This window comes from Macaca mulatta, chromosome 11, assembly GCF_049350105.2.
Source record: "Macaca mulatta isolate MMU2019108-1 chromosome 11, T2T-MMU8v2.0, whole genome shotgun sequence".
Taxonomy (NCBI): Eukaryota; Metazoa; Chordata; class Mammalia; order Primates; family Cercopithecidae; genus Macaca; species Macaca mulatta.
In genome coordinates this window covers 60,280,787-60,300,597 of record NC_133416.1, presented here as the reverse complement: position 1 = coordinate 60,300,597, position 19,811 = coordinate 60,280,787, and the positions used below count along the sequence as shown (strand labels likewise).

The 19,811-nt window shown below is 45.1% G+C and overlaps 1 protein-coding gene across 23 annotated transcripts in view; it reads left to right on the top strand.

The window, feature by feature from the left end:
- The window catches only part of CSAD (cysteine sulfinic acid decarboxylase), a 33,538-nt gene extending 20,697 nt beyond the window's left edge, over window positions 1-12,841 (top strand). For 7 of the 23 annotated variants that reach the window (XM_015151840.3, XM_077954383.1, XM_077954380.1 and 4 more), the window contains 7 exons: window positions 8,788-8,904; window positions 8,986-9,050; window positions 9,330-9,411; window positions 9,854-10,053; window positions 10,243-10,294; window positions 10,450-10,539; window positions 11,474-12,841. In XM_015151840.3, coding sequence (XP_015007326.2) covers window positions 8,788-8,904; window positions 8,986-9,050; window positions 9,330-9,411; window positions 9,854-10,053; window positions 10,243-10,294; window positions 10,450-10,539; window positions 11,474-11,647 — 780 coding nt within the window. In that variant the 3' untranslated portion in view covers window positions 11,648-12,841. Of the gene's footprint in view, window positions 1-5,676; window positions 5,752-8,787; window positions 8,905-8,985; window positions 9,051-9,329; window positions 9,412-9,853; window positions 10,054-10,242; window positions 10,295-10,449; window positions 10,540-11,473 lie in introns of those variants that run through there. The other 16 variants (XM_028829512.2, XM_077954387.1, XM_077954384.1 and 13 more) reach the window with 5 other exon arrangements.
- Window positions 12,842-19,811: the final 6,970 nt, after the last annotated feature.

Below are 19,811 nucleotides of genomic sequence, written 5' to 3'. Positions count from 1 at the left end.
CAGGCAGCACCACAGGGAGGGTGCTGGGGGCCTGCACTGTAGTGTGGAAGGTTCCTGTGGGCTGTAAGGGTCTGTGCAGGGAGAGGCTGAGGAGGGGAGAGGCACTGGTGAAGGCTGTGAGTAGTGGGGATGAGGGGACATTAGCACACTCCTCCACTTTGAGGGGTATGTAACTGCTACAGCCACCTTGGAGGGCATTTTGGCACCATCTGTACAATTTTATTTATTTTTATTTTTTAATAGTTTTTGAGACAGAGTCTCACTCAGTCACCCAGGCTGGAGTGCAGTGGTGTGATTTCAAAAATAATAAATAAATAAATATAAATGTAAATTTTTTTTTTTTTTTTTTTTTGAGATGGAGTTTCACTCCTGTTGCCCAGGCAGGAGTGCAATGGTGCAATCTCAGCACACCGCAACCTCCACCTCCCAGGTTCAAGCGATTCTCTTGCCTCAGCCTCCCAGGTAGCTGGGATTACAGGCATGTGCCACCAGGCCTGGCTAATTTTGTATTTTTAGTAGAGACGGGGTTTCTCCATGTTGGTCAGGCTGGTCTCAAACTCCTGACCTCAGGTGATCTGCCTGCCTCAGCCTCCCAAAGTGTTGGGATTACAGGTGTGAGCCACTGTACCCGGCCATTTTTTTTTTTTTTCTTTTTTGAGACAGAGTCTCACTCTGTCACCCTGGCTGGAGTACAATGGCACAATCTTGGCTCACTGCAACTTTTACCTCCTGGGTTCGAGTGATTCTCATGCCTCAGCCTCCCGAGTAGCTGGGATTATAGGCGTGCATCAATATGTCTGGCTAATTTTTGTATTTTTAGTAGAGATGGGGTTCAATGCCATGCTGGTCTTGAACTCCTGACCTCAGGTGATCCACCTGCCTCGGCCTCCCAAAGTGCTGGGATTATAGGCGTGAACCACCATGCCTGGCCACAAATGTTTAAAAAAAACATTTAAATGTCCATTAGTAGATAAAATAAATTATGGTATATCTATGTGTCTTAGTTCCATCCCCTGTAAAATGGACAGAATATAGAACTTGCCACATAGGGTTATTGTAAGGATTGAATGAATCAGTATATGTAAAGCACTTAGAATATTGCCTGGCACATAGATGCACTGTATAAATACAAGCTACTGGTATTGTTGTTATTATTATTTATTACTATTATTAGAGTACTGGGTAGCCATTTAAAAGAATAGATGAGACTATATATACTAACATGAAAGTATCTCCACTGTATATAGTAAATATATATTGCAAATTGCAGTATAGAATGGACATTATGAGCCAGGTGCGGTGGCTCACGTCTATAATCCCAGCACTTTGGGAGGCTGAGGCAGGCAGATCACAAGGTCAGGAGATCGAGACCACCCTGGCTAACATGGTGAAACCCCGTCTCTACTAAAAATACAAAAAATTAGCCAGGCGTGGTGGCAGGCGCCTGTAGTCCCAGCTACTCGGGAGGCTGAGGCAGGAGAATGGTGTGAACCTGGGAGGTGGATCTTGCAGTGAGCTGAGATCACGCCACTGCACTCCAGCCTGGGTGACAGAGCGAGACTCCGTCTCAAAAAAAAAAAAAAAAAAAAAAAAAGGACATTATGAGCCCATTTTTGTTATTTATAACAGTATATATTTATTGATATGTGGATGTTACCTCTGAGTAGCAGTAAGGGCCGCAATTAGAGTAGTGATGTTTCTCTTTTTATTATAGAAACTTTTTTGGTAATAGTTTTATTGATATATAATTCACATAACATATATTTCACCTAACATGTAATTCACCCACTGAAAGGGTACTATTTAGTGGTTTAGCATATTTGCAGAGTTGTGCAAACATCATCACAATCAGTATTAGAACATTTATCTCCCCCAAAAGAAACCTCATACCCTTTAGCCATCGGTCTCTAATTCTCCCAGAACTCCCGGTTCTAGGCAACCAGTAACCTAGTTAGTCTCTCTATATTTGCCAGTTCTGAATTCTGGAATCATATTATACGTGCCTTTTGTGATGAGCTTTTTTTACATAGCATAATGTCTTCAAGGTTCATCCAAGCTGTAGCGTGTATCGGCACTTCCCTTCTTTTATGGCCAAATCATGTTCCATTAAATGGACATACCACATTTATTTATCCATTCATTAGTTGATGGACATTTGGGTTGTTTCCACTTTGGGACTCTTATGAATAATACTGTTATGAACATTTGTGTACAGATTTTTGTGTGAAAATATGTTTTCATTTATCTTGGTTATATACCTAGGAGTGAAACTGCTGGGTCATATGGTAACTCTGTATCTAACCTTTTGAGAAACTGCCAGACTGTTTTCCAAAGTGGCTGCACCAGTTTGCAATCCCAACAGCAGTGTATGAGGGTTCCAGTTGCTCTACATACTCACCAGCACTTGTCATATCTTTTTTTATTATACCATTTAGTGGGTGTGAAGTGGGATCTCATTGTGTTTTGATTTGATTTTCCCTGATGACTAATGATATTAAGCATCTTGTCATGTACTTATTGGCCATTTGTATATCTTCTTTGGAAAACTGTCTATTCAGATCCTTCACCCATTTTGTTTTTCATAGAACTTTTATTCCAGTAAGCAAGACTGATATTCATAAATATATGTAAAAAATATATATATATATGTGCTATGAAGGTGAGATACATTGTGCTCTTTGAGCATAGAATACAGGAGAATTGACCTAATCAGGAGGTGAAGGAGTCAGGGAAGGCTTCCCTCAGAAGGGATGGTTGAGCTGAGACTGGAAGGGAGAAAGGAAATAAACTAGGTGGTACCCCTTTGGGTAGACAAGAAGATTCTGTGTGTGTGCCGAGGCCATGGGATATTTCTGGAATTGAAGATATGGGGCTGGAGCAGCTTCCCCCCTTTGCCTGGACTGTTTCCACCCCACCTATAGCCTTCCTCATCCATAGGTACTTGCTTGGGGCTGGTGCTGCCATCCACCCCCACTCTCCTAGTCATCAAGTGGGCATTTGGAAGTGTGTGGAACTATTTTATTTTGCTTTGTGTTGTGACACTAGCCAGTGGGCATTACTGTGTTTATTGAGAGGGAAACAGGGATCCTAAACATTTTTGCAATGTACAGGGATAGCTCTATATGAACAAGAACTGACTCACCCAACATGCCAGAAGGGTCTCTGTTGAGAATCTGCTGCCAGTTCTACTTGTTTTTTTGTGTGTGTAACATAAAATTTACCATCTTAACCATTTTTACATGTACAGTTCAGTAGTGTTAAATACATTCACATTGTTGTGCAACCAGTCTCCAGAACTCTTTTCATCTTGTTTTTTGTTTTGTTTTGTTTGAGACAGAGTATCACTGTGTCCCCCAGGCTAGAGGGCAGTGGCACAATCTCAGCTCACTGCAACCTCTGCCTCCTGGGTTCAAGCGATTCTTGTGCCTCAGCCTCCTGAGTAGCTGGGATTACAGGCCCCCTGCCACCAAACCTGGCTAGTTTTTGTATTTTTAGTAGAGACGGGATTTTGCCGTGTTGGCCAGACTGGTCTCGAACTCCTGGCCTCAAGTGATCTGCCCACCTTGGTCTCTCAAAGTGCTGGCATTACAGTCATGAACCACTGCATCCAGCAGAACTCTTCATTTTGTAAAACTGAAACTCCATACTCATCAAACAACAACTCATTACCCCCTCTTCCAGCCCCTGGCAGCCACCATTCTGTCTCCATGACTTTGACTACTCTAAGTACTTATATAAGTGGAATCATACAGTATTTGTCTTTTTCTTTTCTTTTCTTTTTTCTTGAGACAGAGTTTCACTTTTGTAGCTCAGGCTGGAATGCAATGGCGCCAGCTTGGCTCACTGCAACCTCCGCCTCCTGGGTTCAAGCAATTCTCCTGCCTCAGCCTCCCAAGTAGCTGGGGTTACAGGTGCGCACCACCACATCCAGCTAATTTTTTGTATTTTTAGCAGAGACAGGGTTTCACCATGTTTTGGCCAGGCTGGTCTCGAACTCCCGACCTTGTGATCTGCCTGCCTCGGTCTCCCAAAGTGCTGAGATTACAGGCGTGAGCCACCATGCCTGGTGGTATTTGTCTTTTTCAGTTGGCTTATTTCACTTAGCAGAATGTCCTCAAAGTTCATCCATGTTGTAGCATGTGAGAATTTTCTTCCTTTTTAAGGCTGAATAATATTTCATTGTACATATATGCCATATTTTGCTTATCCATTTATCTGTTTGAGTTGTTGTTTGGAATCTCTTCAAGACCGTGCTTTCAGTATTTTGGGTGTGTACTCAGAAGTGGAATTGCTGGAGCATATGGTAATTCTATTGAATTGTTTTGAGGAACTGCCATACTGTTTTCTATAGTGGCTGAACCAGTTTACATTCCCGCAGTGCACAAGGGTTCTAATTTCTTCACATCCTTGTCAACGCTTGTTATTTTCTTCTTCTTCTTCTTCTTTTTTTTTTTTTTTTTTTTGAGATGGAGTCTTGCTCTGTCGCCCAGGCTGGAGTGCAGTGGTGCGATCTCGGCTCACTGCAAGCTCTGCCTCCTGGGTTCACACCATTCTCCTGCCTCAGCCTCCCGAGTAGCTGGGACTACAGGTGCCTGCCACCAGGCCTGGCTAATTTTTTTTTTGTAGTTTTGGTGGAGACGGAGTGTCACGTCTTTGGTAGAGACGGGGTGTTAGCCAGGATGGTCTTTATCTCCCGACCTTGTGATCCGCCTGCCTTGGCCTCCCAAAGTGCTGGGATTACAGGTGTGAGCCACCGCGCCCGGACAATGCTTGTTATTTTCTGCTTTGTTTTGTTTTTTTGAGACAGGGTCTTGCTCTGTCACCCAGGCTGGAGTGCAGTGGTGCGATCATGGTTCACTGCAGCCTCAACCTCCTGGGCTCAAGTGATTCTCCCACCTCAGCCTCCCAAGGAGCTGGGACCACAGGTGCACACTGCGACATGTGGCCAATTTTAAAAATTATTTTTGGTAGAGACACATTTCTACCAAAATTCCTTTTCGCTGTGTCACCCAGGCTGGTCTCAAACTCCTAGGCTCAAGCCATCCTCCCACCTCAGCCTTTTACAGTACTAGGATTACAGGCGTGAGCCACTGCATCCCGCCATTTTCTGTTACTTTGATAGTAGTTATCCTAAATGGGTATGAAGTGGTAACTCATTGTAGTTTTGATTTGCATTTCCCTAATGATTAGTGATGTTGAGCATCTTTTCATGTGCTTATTAGCCATTTATATATCTTTATTGAAAAAATGTCTAGTCAGATCCTTTGCCCATTAAAAAAATTACGTTGTCTTTTTGTTACTGAGTTCTTCATATATTCTAGATGTAAGTCCCTTATCAGATATATGATATTCAGATATGTTCTTCCCACTCTCTAGGTTGATTTTTCACTTTTCTGAAACTTTTATTTTAGATTCAGTAAGGACATGTGCAGGTTTGTTCTAAGGGTATATTGTGTGATTCTGAGGTTTGAAGCACGATTGAACCCATCACCCAGGTAGTGAGCATAGTACCCAATAGGTATGTTTTCAACTTTTTCTCCCCTCTCTCCCGCTTCTTACAGTCCCCAGTGTCTTTTATTCCCATCTTTCTGTCCATGTGGACTCAGTATTTAGCTCCCACTTACGAGAACATGTGGTATTTGGTTTTCTGTTTCTGTGTTAACTCACTTAGGATACTGGCCTCCAGCTGCACCCACGTTGCTGCAACGGACATGATTTCATTCTTTTTTTATGGCTGCATAATACTTCATGGTTTGTATATGCCACATTTAAAAAAATCTAATCCACTGTTGGTGGGCACCTAGGTTGATTCCATGTCTTTGCTGTTGGACTTTTCACTTTTTTGATAGTGTCCTTTGAAGTACAAAAGTTTTAAATTTTGAAGTCCAATTTATCTACTTTTTCTTTGGTTGCTTCTGCTTTTGGTGTTATATCTAACCTAACCCAAGCTCACAAAGATTTACTCCTATATTTTCTTCTAAGAGTTTTATAGTTTGAGCCCTGAGATTTAGGCCTATGATCCAATATGAGTTAATTTGAGGGTGTGATATGAGAAAGGCATTCAAACTGCATTGTTTGCATGTGGATAGCCAGTTGTTCCAGCACCATTTGTTGAAAAGACAATTCTTTCTTCAATAAATTGTCTTGGCATCCTTGTTGTAAATCAGTTGACTGTAAATGTGAGGATTTATTTCTGAGTTCTCAGTTCTGTTCCACTGATCTACATGTCTATCCTGTAGACTACATTGTCTTGATTCAACTGTAGCTTTGTAGTATGTTTTGAAATCAGGAAGTGTGAGTCCTCCAACTTTGCTTTTTTTCAAGATTGTTTTTGGCTAGTCTGGGTTTCATGAATTTCCATATGAATTTAAGATCAGCTTGTCCATTTCTGCAAAGAGGGCAACTGGGATTTTGATAGGAGTTGTGCTCATTCATCAACATGAAACATCTTTCCATTTATTTAGGTCTTTAATTTCTTTCCACAGTGTTTTGTAGTTTTCAGAGTATATGCTTTATACTTCTATTGTTAAATCAATTCTTAAGTATTTTATTCTTTTTGGTGTTTTTGTAAATGAAATTGTTTTCTTAATTTCATTTTTAGATTGTTCATTGCTAATGTGTATAGAGATACAATTGATTTTTGTATATTCTGTCTTTTGGAAGAGTTTATGATCTGTTACCAATTTTTGTTAAATGTTCGATGGAATTTATCAGCAAAGCCATCTGGACCTGGGCGTTTCTTTTCTTTTTAACTTAAAAAAAATTGAGACAGGGTCTTGCTCTGTTGCTGAGACTGGAGTGCAGTGGCACGATCAGGGCTCACTGCAGCCTTGACCACCTGGGCTTAAGTGATCCTCCCACCTCAGCCTCCCAGGTAGCTGGGACTATAGGAGTGCACCACTATACACCTATTTTTTTTCTTTTTTTTTTTTGAGATGGAGTTTCGCTCTTGTTGCCCAGGCTGGAGTGCCGCAATCTCAGCTCACAGCAACCACCACCTCCTGGGTTCAAGTGATTCTCCTGCCTCAGCCTCCCAAGTAGCTGGGATTACAGGCATGTGCCACCACGCCCAGCTAATTTTGTATTTTTAGTAGAGACAGGGTTTCTCCATGTTGGTCAGGCTGGTCTTGAACTCCAGACCTCAGGTGATCCGCCTGCCTTGGCCTCCCAAAGTGCTGGGATTACAGGCGTGAGCCACCACACCCAGACTTTTTTTTTTTTTTTTCTTTTGTAGAGGTGAGGTCTCACTAGGTTGCCCAGGCTGGTCTTGAACTCCTGGGCTCAAGCAATGCCCCTGCCTTGGCCTCCCAAAGTGCTGGGATTATAGGCATGAGCTACCACATCAAGCTGTGGTAGTCTTAAAAATTACTAATTCAATTTCTGCATAAACTTTTGTACTAAGCCGGGCGCGGTGGCTCACGCCTATAATCCCAGCACTTTGGGAGGCCGAGACGGGTGGATCACGAGGTCAGGAGATCGAGACCATCCTGGCTAACACGGTGAAACCCCGTCTCTACTAAAAAGTACAAAAAACTAGCCGGGCGAGGTGGCGAACACCTGTAGTCCCAGCTACTTGGGAGGCTGAGGCGGGAGAATGGCGTGAACCCGGGAGGCAGAGTTTGCAGTGAGCCGAGATCCGGCCACTGCACTCCAGCCTGGGCGACAGAGCGAGACTCTGTCTCAAAAAAAAAAAAAAAAAAAAAAAAAACAACTTTTGTACTATTCAAATTTATTTATTTATTTATTTATTTGTTTGTTTGTTTGTTTAGAGACAGAGTCTCACTTTGTTACCCAGGCTGGAGTGCAATGGCACAATCTCGGCTCACTGCAACCTCTGCTGCCCGGGTTCAAGTGATTCTCCTGCCTCAGCCTCCTGAGTAGCTGGGATTACAGGCACCTGCCACTGCGCCTGGCTAATTTTTGTAGTTTTAGTAGAGATGTTGGCCAGGCTGGTCTTAAACTCCTGACCTCATGATCCACCTGCCTCAGCCTCCCAAAGCGCTGGGATTACAGGTGTGAACCACCACGCCCAGCCTATTTATTTATTTTAAGACAGAATCGTGATCTTTTGCCCAAGCTGGAGTACAATGGCGCGATCTTGGCTCAGTGCAACCTCTGCCTCCCGGGTTCAAGCGATTCTCATGCCTCTGCCTCGGCTTCCACCTCCCAAAGTGCTGGGATTACAGGCCTGAGCTACTGTGCCTGGCCTGTTTGTTTATATTTTTTGAGACAGAGTTTCATTCTGTTGCCCAGGCTGGAGTGCAGTGGCACAATCATAGCTCACTGTAACCTCAAACTTCTGGGCTGAAGCAATCCTGCCATCTCAGCCTCCTGAGTAGCTGGGACTACAGGTATGCGCCACTACACTTGACTAATTAAAAAAAAAATTTTTTTTTAGAGGTGGGGTCTTGCTGTGTTGCCCAGGCTGGTCTTGAACTTCTGGCCTCAGGCAATCCTGCCTTGGCCTCCCAAAGTGTCGAGATTATAGGTGTGAGCCACTATGCCTTTTTCAGTAGCATTGGATCTGCCAGTAAAACATTCAAGTTTTTTGAGAGTATGAGCTTTGGAAATAAAAACCTAGGTTCAAAGTCCATCTCTGGAGCTTCTGCTTGGATCTTTGAATCTCAGTGTCCCTGACTGCACATTAAAAAGGACAGTAACACATTGTTGTGAGGTTGAAATGGGCCATTTTAGGCATGCAAAGAGCTTAGAGCTGGGCCCAGCACCAGGCTCTGAGTTGCTTTTGAGATGACTTTACATCTTTCTCCCTCTACATTTTGGCAACAGGGTGCTGTGCCGTTCCTGGTCAGTGCCACCTCTGGCACCACTGTGCTAGGGGCCTTTGACCCCCTGGAGGCAATTGCTGATGTGTGCCAGCGTCATGGGCTCTGGCTGCATGTGGATGTGAGTGGGACTTGGGCTTGGGGGTGCGGTGGGGTGGGCTGAGCCAAGGCCAAGGCCCACGTTGTTCCTCCTGCTCTACAGGCTGCCTGGGGTGGGAGCGTCCTGCTGTCACAGACACACAGGCATCTCCTGGATGGGATCCAGAGGTGCATACAGTCCCCTTCTTCCCAAATCCCACCCTTCAAACCATTGGTCCAGAGAATCATCATGGACTAGGGAGTTTAACATGGCTGGGGAAGGAGGCTGAGGGGAGGGGGACTGGAGAGGATTGATTGGAGCTGGGAGGTCAGACATGGCAGTTCTTCCTGATGCCGGGGTGAGGGTGAGACCAAAGCACCTTTACTGGGGTCCTGGAAAAGGAGGAGGGGCTCTGGTTGGGCAGCGGAGGAGGAGCCACTGACCTGCCTTTGCTCCACCCCATCCAGGGCTGACTCTGTGGCCTGGAATCCCCACAAGCTCCTCGCCGCAGGCCTGCAATGCTCTGCACTTCTTCTCCAGGATACCTCGGTGGGTCTGCCCCTGCCCCTGCACCAGCCCCACCTGTCTCTGGAGCTCTGCCTTCTCTATCCTACCTTAGATAAAGTTCAGGCCTTTCTCTATTCTCCTTACCATCCCTTCTGAAGCTGCATCTCTGCTACCATCCTATCCTGTATTAGGCTCCTTCACTCCCCCAGGGTCCTGTTTTCAAAGGGAAAAGGTTCCAGTTTGAAGTTGGAGTCAGAGGTATCCTGGAGTTTCTAGCTTGAAGTTGCCATCAGAGTTTAGGAAGAACCCTGGGTACTGAGAGGAAACCCAAAGAAGGTTGGAGCCAGCAGGCAGCCATCCCAGCAGTGCCGCCTGGTTCCAGGGAAAGAAAAGGGTATCCTGAGCTAAGACCCCCACAGTGCAGCCCTGGAGGAAAGCCTCGGTGGAGAGGGTAGGGTCTGACAATCTCCTCACCCCTACACAGAACCTGCTCAAGCGCTGCCATGGGTCCCAGGCCAGCTACCTTTTCCAGCAGGACAAGTTCTACGATGTGGCTCTGGACACGGGAGACAAGGTAGTGCAGTGTGGCCGCCGTGTGGACTGTCTGAAGCTGTGGCTCATGTGGAAGGCACAGGGCGATCAAGGGCTGGAACGGCGCATCGACCAGGCCTTTGCCCTTGCCCGGTAGGCGGGTGGAGTGGGGGTGTGTGGGGGGTCGTCCCTGTTCCCCTCTCCTGGGTCACTGCCCCTCCCCCTTTCCTGCTCCCCGGGATTATTTTTCTCTCAGTCTCTCTGTGGCTCATTCTAAGTAGGCCTCTTTTGTCTCTGGATCTCTGCTTTTCCTCCCCGCCTATGGTTTCTCACTGTTCACAGGTACCTGGTAGAGGAAATAAAGAAGCGGGAAGGGTTGGAGCTAGTCATGGAGGTAGGACCCCCTTCTCTTTTGTGGCACCTGCCCCCGCCCAGCTCTTTTGCAGCTCCCTAACCCCAACTAAAGCCCTAGTGGAGGAAAAAGGGCAGGGAGAGGGAAAACGGTCCCCGTTCCTCAGCATACACCTTCCTCTTTCTCATTCCTCTCAGCCTGAGTTTGTCAATGTGTGTTTCTGGTTCGTACCCCCCAGCCTGCGAGGGAAGCAGGACAGTCCAGATTACCACGAGAGGCTGTCCAAGGTAGGCGTGCTCTGCCGCTCTGCTTTCCCCTTAGGGACCTGATGCGCTTCTGCCCCCTGCTGGCTGGGAGTGGCATGGCAGGTCCCCTTGCTGGTCTCTTGCTCTGAGGCACGGACGCTCTTTTGGGTAGGGGTAGGGTTGGGGATGGGGAGGAAGGTATGTTTCTGGTAAGTAAGAAGAAGCGAGGGGTGTTACAGGAGAAGTCAGAGAAGTTACCAGTGTGCAGTACACAGAGCCCTGTGCTGGCAATTGGGCTGGGAACTCAGGCCCAGGACAGATATGAGGCAGAAAGATCATGGAAGAGCTTTATCACCCGTGCTGGGGACAGAGCAACCAGGGAAGGCCAGTCTAGAAGTGCCACCTGGAGGCAAGGAGCTGTGTTATATCCTGGTCCCTAAAGATAGAGTAGTACTAGGTGCTGCAGATGATCCGAAAGGACAAATGTTCTTGCCCTGATGGAGTTGTTATTATAAAACAAGAGTTACTATTTGGAAGCAATGTGTTCAAGGCAATTTTGTAAATTACTTGCTAGATCACAGGGCACAGATTAATATTATCAAAAATATTACAGGAATTAAGAGAGGGGAGAAGAAGGTGTTGACTAAGCCTTAGATGACCAAGGCTTGAAGTTAGACTAAAGCAGTGTTAGGAATCAAGAGAAAGTCAAGATTTGGCAGAAAATGGCCCACATGACAGATTTGTTGGAGATGGGAGAAATGGGGAGAAAAGCAGAAGATAGAGAAGGCCAAGGAGGTTAGATATGACAGAAAAGGTAAACTGAGGCCAAGGTCAACATCTGACCAATGTATGCTACCCCTAGAAGGTGGCTGGGTGGGAGGGGAAAGCACCTCTGAAAGCCTGGCAGGACAAGAAGCCAGCCTACCTGTCAGCCGACCCCAGGCTGCAACTGGAATCTCTCTCCACCCTCCCACAGGTGGCCCCCGTGCTCAAGGAGCGCATGGTGAAGGAGGGCTCCATGATGATTGGCTACCAGCCCCACGGAACCCGGGGTAACTTCTTCCGTGTGGTTGTGGCCAACCCTGCGCTGACCTGTGCTGATATGGACTTCCTCCTCAACGAGCTGGAGCGACTAGGCCAGGACCTGTGAGCCTTCTCCTTGCTGCCAGCCTTGATACCACCCCTCACCCGCAGAGTCGCTGCATTTCCTCCCTGTGCTCTCAAGAACAGCCTTTGAGGCCGGGCACGGTGGCTCATGCCTGTAATCCCAGCATTTTGGGAGGCCGAGGCGGGTGGATCACTTGAGGTCAGGAGTTCGAGACCAGCCTGGCCAATAAGGTGAAACCCTGTCTCTACTAAATATACAAAAATTAGCCGAGCATGATGGCATTCGCCTGTCATCCCAGCTACTCGGGAGGCTGAGGCAGAATTGCTTGAACCCAGGAGGCAGAGGTTGCAGTGAGCCGAGATCGCACCCCTGCACTCCAGGCTGGGCAACAGAACGAGACTCTGTCTCAAAAAAAAAAAAAAAAAAAAAAAAAAAAAAAAGAACAGCCTTTCTAGGCCACAGTGATCTGCACAATGTTTATATGCTTTGACCTACTAACTCCTTCTCCTAACTAAATATTTGATTTTAGGAGAGTGTTTAAATAAATTATAGTATGTCTGTATGATGGAATGTCATTTTGCCATTAAAATTATGTTTACAAAGATAATTTTTATTGACATAAAAATAACTTTAATGGGCCGGGCGCGGTGGCTCAAGCCTGTAATCCCAGCACTTTGGGAGGCCGAGACGGGCGGATCACGAGTTCAGGAGATCGAGACCATCCTGGCTAACACGGTGAAACCCCGTCTCTACTAAAATACAAAAAAAAAAAAATTAGCCGGGCGAGGTGGCGGGCGCCTGTACTCCCAGCTACTCGGGAGGCTGAGGCAGGAGAATGGCGTGAACCCGGGAGGCGGGGCTTGCAGTGAGCTGAGATCTGGCCATTGCACTCCAGCCTGGGCAACAGAGCTAGACTCCGTCTCAAAAAAAAAAATAAAATAAAATAACTTTAATGTAATTTATGTTGAAAAAGCTGAATATAAGACTTTATATACAGTAATATTTGAGCTATGTTCAAAAATACATAGGAAAAGACTGATAAAATGAAATATGGCAAAATGTTAATAGTTTTCCCTGGAATAGGGTAATAGGCAATTTTAAAATAGACTCCTTTAAAAAAACAAAAGAAAAAAGCATAGACTCCTTTATATGTTTTGAGCTCCCTCCCTTTTATTATGTAATCAATATGCATTACTTTTGTAATGGGAAAATAATAAAGTTAAAATTTCAAGTGCATTCTTTTGGTATGTTTTTGAAATTTATGAACATTCAACCAGCCAAGCACGGTGGCTCACGTCTGTAATCCCAGCACTTTGGGAGGCCGAGGCATGAAACCCTGTCTCTACTAAAAATACAGAAATTAGCCAGGCATGATGGCGGGTGCCTGTAATCCCAGCTACTTGGAAGGCTGAGGTGGGAGAATTGCTTGAACCCAGGAAATGGAGGTTACAGTGAGCTGAGATCACGCCATTGCACCGTAGCCTGGGCAACAGAGCAAGACTGTCTCAAAAAACGAAGCACAACAAAACATTCAATCAAATAATGGAGAACTTTATTTTTTTTTTTTTAAACAAGATATGGCCGGGTATGGTGGCTCAGGCCTATAATCCTAGCACTTTGTGAGGCTGAGGTGGGAGAATCGCTTGAGCCCGGGAGTTCAAGACCAGCCTGGGCAACATAGCAAGACCCATCTCTAAAAAAAAAATTTTTTTTTTAATTAGCCAGACATGATGGTGTACACCTGTGGTCTCAGCTGTTTCAGAGGAGGTGGTAAAATTGCTTGGGCCCAGAGGGTTGAGGCTGCAGTGAGCTGTGATTGCATCAGCACTCCAGCCTGAGTAACAGCGTGAGAATTTATCTCAAAAAAGTGAAATAAAAAGATGGTAAGAGAGGAACAATTTTTTTTCCCCTGAAAACCTTTAATGGGAGAGAAAAAGCAGAATCACCCTATAATCAATTTTACTTTGGTGACATTGAAACAAAATGGACACGGATTGGATCTTGAGACCAGAGCCTTATGTAATTATCAATCTCGAAAAATCTTAACATGCACACAAAGATTTTTCTTCTGAAATTTAAACAATAGAAAAGTTAATGATAATGACAACTAACCAGCAACCAAACCACTGCATGTCCTGTGGTTTTCTTACTGTCTTACATAAAAACATCCATTTAACGTTTTTTTTTGGGCAGGGGACAGAGTCTCGCTCTGTCACCCAGGCTGGAGTGCAGTGGCGCAATCTCGGCTCACTGCAAGCTCCGCCTCCCAGGTTCACGCCATTCTCCTGCCTCAGCCTCCCAAGTAGCTGGGACTACAGGTGCCTGCCGCCATGCCCGGCTAATTTTTTGTATTTTTAGTAGAGATAGGGTTTCACCGTGTTAGCCAGGATGGTCTCGATCTCCTGACCTCGTGATCCACCTGCCTCGGCCTCCCAAAGTGCTGGGATTACAGGCGTGAGCCACTGAGCCCAGCCAACTTTTTTTTTTTTTTTGAGACGGAGTTTCACTCTTGTTGCCCAAGCTGGAGTACAATGGCATGATCTCTGCTCACTGCAACCTCCGCCTCCCGGGTTCAAGTGATTCTCTGGTCTCAGCCTACCGAGTAGCTGGGATTACAGGTGCATGCTACCATGCCCGGCTAATTTTTGTATTTTTAGTAGAAATGGGGTTTCACCATGTTGGCCAGGCTAGTCTCAAACTCATGACCTCAAGTGATCCATCCGCCTCGGCTTCCCAAAGTGCTGGGATTACAGGCGTGAGCCACCGTGCCCAACCCATCCATTTAACATTTAAAATCCTAGCTGATACTGTTTCTCAATCACTTTTTGGGAAAGAGACATTTAGCTACACAAGTTATTAAGGACAAGTGGCAAGTCTACCAGAACTTTTTGTTATTTCCAATTCCTAAAAATATCATTTATGGAAACAGTAATGTGGCCATGTAAAAGTCATCCAAAGTTATTTGAAGAGCAAATACAGACTGTACGAACCATAGCAAAAGAACATCCAAATCTCCGACGCAATTCTTTTGACCATTTGGAGAAAAAAAGCCTTTCATAAATTGCTAGTAATTCCCCTATAAAGTTGTTATTCTCATTATGAATGGTATTTTAATTTCCTCTAATAGTAGAATTTTTGACACCTTCAATGTAAACTCCAAACTCTACTCTTAAAGGATTCCGTGTATCTGCAAAATGTCTCAAATATAGAAAAAAAAAAGCCTTACTCGAAGCAAAGCCAGAAAGCAAAAACAAAAATAAAATCTTCAAATTCCTTGAATCATCTCCATTTGAGAAATATTTTAAAGAGAAGGCCAGAAGAACAGAACATAAAATCAGTTAATCACTTGTTTTTTTTCTTTTTTCTTTCTTTCAACTTTATAAAACTGATGTTTCTTTTCTCCTTTCCCAAAATTCAGCCTCAGACTCTCTGGATTCAATAAAGTTACACTCTATATTTTAATTATTTATTTTTAAAGTTTCTGTCTCATCTAACTGGAATGTAAGCTCTGAGAGCAGAGAGCTTACATTTTGCTACCTCCCAAAATACTGCCTGGTGCTTACGAGGTGGTTGCTTTGTTGAGTGAATGGTTCATGAGCTTCGGAAACTAGCTGGTTTGCTCTCAGTCATACAACTTTTTAAAAACTAAAATAAAATTGAGACAGGGTCTGGCTATGTTGCCCAGGCTGGTCTCAAACTCCTGGGCTCAAAGCAACCCTCCAGCCTCAACCTTCCAAGGGCCAGGATTCCCAGCAGAGCTGCTGCACCCAACCGTTCACACAACTTGTAAGTGGTGGAGTCAGAAACTAAACTCAGACCATCTTGCTCTGGTTCTTAACTATGGATCTGACCAGCTTCTGTTGACAGGTGTATCTAATTCATAGGTGTGTCCGTTAGGACTGTACACCTTAATAGCCTTAGTAGCCTAACCTTAATAGCATAAATTATTAACCATGTGCTGTGGATCTACTGCTTGCAGGAAGGTTGAGGCCATTCCCAGGTTTAGTCACCCATCTTGCCCTTGGTCTGGGGAAATGATATTTCCCTCAAATAGGAAAATAAAGGCATTGGAAACGCCTGAGTGGGTTGCAATGTTAGAATTATTTTTTGTTGTCGTTTGGTTTTGATTTTGGTTTCGGTAAGAGCAAAGGCATCAAAGTATCCTAGTCTCTAGCACCTAGGGACCAGCCTCCCCTTGCCTGGGGAAGGAAGATGGTGCCCTTCACAGGGTGGAAGGCCAGGACCTGGGAAGGTAAGAAGCTGGGTGGGGTACCTATGATGTCATAGCAGCTCTCTGAGGTTGAGAGTAAGAGCCCTTTTAAGAAAGTAGATAAATCCCAGCTACTCAGGAGGCTGAGGTAGGAGAATCGCTTGAACCTGGGAGGTGGAGGTTGTGGTGAACCAAGATTGCACCATTGCAACCCAGTCTGGGTAACAAGTGCGAAAATCTGTCCAAAAAAAAAAAAAGTAGATAAAAGAGAACAAGCTAAAGTCAGAATTTGACTGGACACTTGGAACTGTCCTTATACACCCTAGTCCTCATTTGGCTCTTTCTCTTCTGTTTATGTGCCTTTTAAAAACCTTTTTTATAGCATCCTTCAATAGCTCAGCTGGTACAGCAGAGGACTATAGTCAACATCTTTTTATTTTGAAATAATTTCAAACTTATAGAAAAGTTGCATTCTTGTAATTATTCTTAGTTACAGATACCTCCCATATACTCTTTACCCAGATTTATCCATTTCTCACATTTTGACAAATTTGCTTTGTCATTCTTTCTCTAAATGCATTATACTCATTTTTTTCTGAATCATTTGAGAGTCAGTGCATATATTATGACCCTTTATCTCTTAATACTATAATGCCTATTTCTCAATAGCAAGAATATTCTCTTAAATAATCATGGTACAGGTTTAGCCGGATGTAGTGGCATATTCCTGTAATCCCAGGTACTTGGGAGGCTGAGGCAGGAGAATCCCTTAAACCCTGGAGGTGGAGGTTGCAGTGAGCCGAGATCACGCCACTGCACTCCAGCCTGGGCGACAGAGTGAGACTCTGTCTCAAAAAAAAAAAAAAAAAATCATGGTACAGGCTAGGCAAGGTGGCTCACACTTGCAATCCCAGCGCTTTGAGAGGCTGACGTGGGAGTATCCCTTGACTCCAGGAGTTCAAAATCAGCCTGGACAACACAGCAAGACCCTATTTCTATAAAAACATAAAAAATAAGTTAGCCCAGCATGGTGGCATGCTCCTATAGTCCCAGCTACTCGGGAGGCTGAGGTGGGAGGATTCCTTGAGCCTAGGAGTTTGAAGCTGCAGTGAGCTATGATTGAGCCACTGCACTCCATCCTGGGCAACAGAGCAAGACCCTGTCTCTAAAATTAACAAAATATATATTATGGTACAATGATCAAATACAGGAAATTTAACATTGACATTATAAAGTTCATATTCCACCATTGTCAACTGTCCCAATAACATCCTTGGTAGCACTTCCCCCTCCAGCACAAGGCCCAGTTCCCCAGCATGGATTGCATTTTGTTGTCATTGCTGTTTGTCTCCTTTGATCTAAAATACTTCCTCAGCCTTTCTTGGTCATTAATGACACTGACATTAAAAAAAAAATACGGGCCAGCTATTGTATAGAATGTTCATCAATTTGTGTTTTCCTGATGTTTGCTCATGACCGGGTTTAAGTTATGCATCTGACCTGAAATACGACATAAATTGTGTTGTGTTCTTTTAAGGGAAAGCCCAACCCAAGCCCTACAATGTCTACCTGCTCCTTACTGGTGATGTTAATTTAATCAAGGTCGAACTTGCTAATGATGTTGTCTGGTTTCTCCATGATATATAGTTACTATTTTGTAACTTGCGAACTTGTAACCATTTGTAAATAATCTGTAGGGAGACGCTTTGAGATCATGCAAATAACCCTGCCCAGTTCAGCTTTCCCCACCTAGATTTAGCATTGAGGTAGGAAGCGGGACTCGATTCCAGAGGCAGGGCTTGGGCACTGGACCAAATTGAAGATTAGCTAAAACAGGAATGGGGCAGAAGCAGCTTTCCATAAGACACACACCCCCAAGTGTGCCATGTCAGTTTACCATTGCCATGGCAACAACACCTAGGAGTTACCACCCTTTCCCATGGTAACGACCCGATGACCCAAAAGTTACTAATTCCCTAGAAATTTCTGCATAAACCACTCCTTAATCTACGTGTAATTAAAAGTAGGTGTGAATATGACTGCAGAGCTGCCCTAAGCTGCTACTCTCAGCACACTGCTGATGGGGTAGCCCTGCTCTGCAGAGCAGTCACAGAGCTGTAACACTGTCACTTCAATAAGGCTGTTTTCTTCTACCCTACCACCAGCTTGCCCTCTTTCCTGGGTGAAGCCACAGACCCTCATGGGCTAAGCCCTACTATGGGACTTGCCTGCCCTGCATCAGTATCCATTCATGATTTTGCCCTAGCCAACTATTTATGTATTTGTTTGTTTGTTTATTGAGATAGAGTCTCGCTCTGTCACCCAGGCTGCAGTGCAGTGGCGCAGTCTCGGCTCACTGTAAGCTCCACCTCCCAGGCTCAAGTGATTCTACTGCTTCAGCCTCCGAAGTAGCTGGGACTGAGGGCGTGCACCACCATGCCCGGCTATTTTTTTTTTTTTTTAATTTTTAGTAGAGATGGGGTTTCACCATGTTGGCCAGGCTGGTCTCGAACTCTTGACCTCAAGTCATCCACCCACCTCGGCCTCCCAAAGTGCTGGGATTACAGGTGTGAGCCACTGCACCCGGCCCCTGGCCAATTTTTATCATAATTGTTGCACAATGGTGATTTTCTAACTCCAGCATTCCCTCTGTTTTTATCATTTGGCGTTAGACTATAAAAAAGAGCCCTCCTCGCTCCTTTTTGATTCATGTGTATTATCAATATGGACTCTGGTTTTATTCAATAGATTATAATTAATTTCAGTTCTTATTTTAATGCTCAAATTATTCCAGTTTTGACCAGAGGGAGCCCCTTTAATCTGGCTTCCATGTCTTTTAAAAAATTTGTGTGTGTGTGTGTGTGTGTGTGTATGTGTGTGTGTGTGTGAAGACAGGATCTCATGATGTTGCCCAGGCCAGTCTCCAACTCCTGGCCTTAAGTGATCCTGCCACCTTGGCCTCCCAAAGTGCTGTGACTACAGGCATGAGTCACCTGGCACTTCCATGTCTTTTGACATTATTATTATTACTTTTTTTGAGACACAGTCTAGCTCTGTCACTTAGGCTGACATGCAGTGGCGCGATCTTGGCTCACTGCAACCTCTGCCTTCTGGGTTCAAACAGTTCTCCTGCCTCAGCCTCCTGAGTAGCTGGGATTACAGGTACCCGCCACCATGCCTGGCTAATTTTTTTTTTTTTTTTTTTTTTTTTTTTTTTTGCTTGTTTGTTTGTTTTTGAGACGGGGTCTCACTCTGTCGCCCAGGCTGGAGTGCCGTGGCACAATCTCGGCTCACTGCAAGCTCCACCTCCTGGGTTCATGCCATTCTCCTGCCTCAGCCTCCCGAGTAGCTGGGACTACAGGTGCCCACCACCACACCTGGCTAATTTTTTGTTTTCATATTTTCAGTAGAGATGGGGTTTCACCGTGTTAGCCAGGATGGTCTCCATCTCCTGACCTCATGATCCGCCTGCCTCGGCCTCCCAAAGTGCTGGGATTACAGGTGTGAGACACCGCACCTGGCCAATTTTTGTATTTTTTTTTTTTTTTTTTTTTTTGAGACGGAGTCTCGCTCTGTCACCCAGGCTGGAGTGCAGTGGCCGGATCTCAGCTCACTGCAAGCTCCGCCTCCCGGGTTTACGCCATTCTCCGGCCTCAGCCTCCCGAGTAGCTGGGACTACAGGCGCCCGCCACCTCGCCCGGCTAGTTTTTTGTATTTCTTAATAGAGACGGGGTTTCACCGTGTTAGCCAGGATGGTCTCGATCTCCTGACCTCGTGATCCGCCTGTCTCGGCCTCCCAAAGTGCTGGGATTACAGGCTTGAGCCACCGCGCCCGGCCAATTTTTGTATTTTTTGGTACAGATGGGGCTTCACCATGTTGGCCAGGCTGGTCTCAAACTCCTGACCTCAAGTGATCCAACCACCTTGGCCTCCCAAAGTGCAGGCATTACAGGTGTGAGCCACCGCACCCAGCCAACATTACTTTTTTTTTTTTTC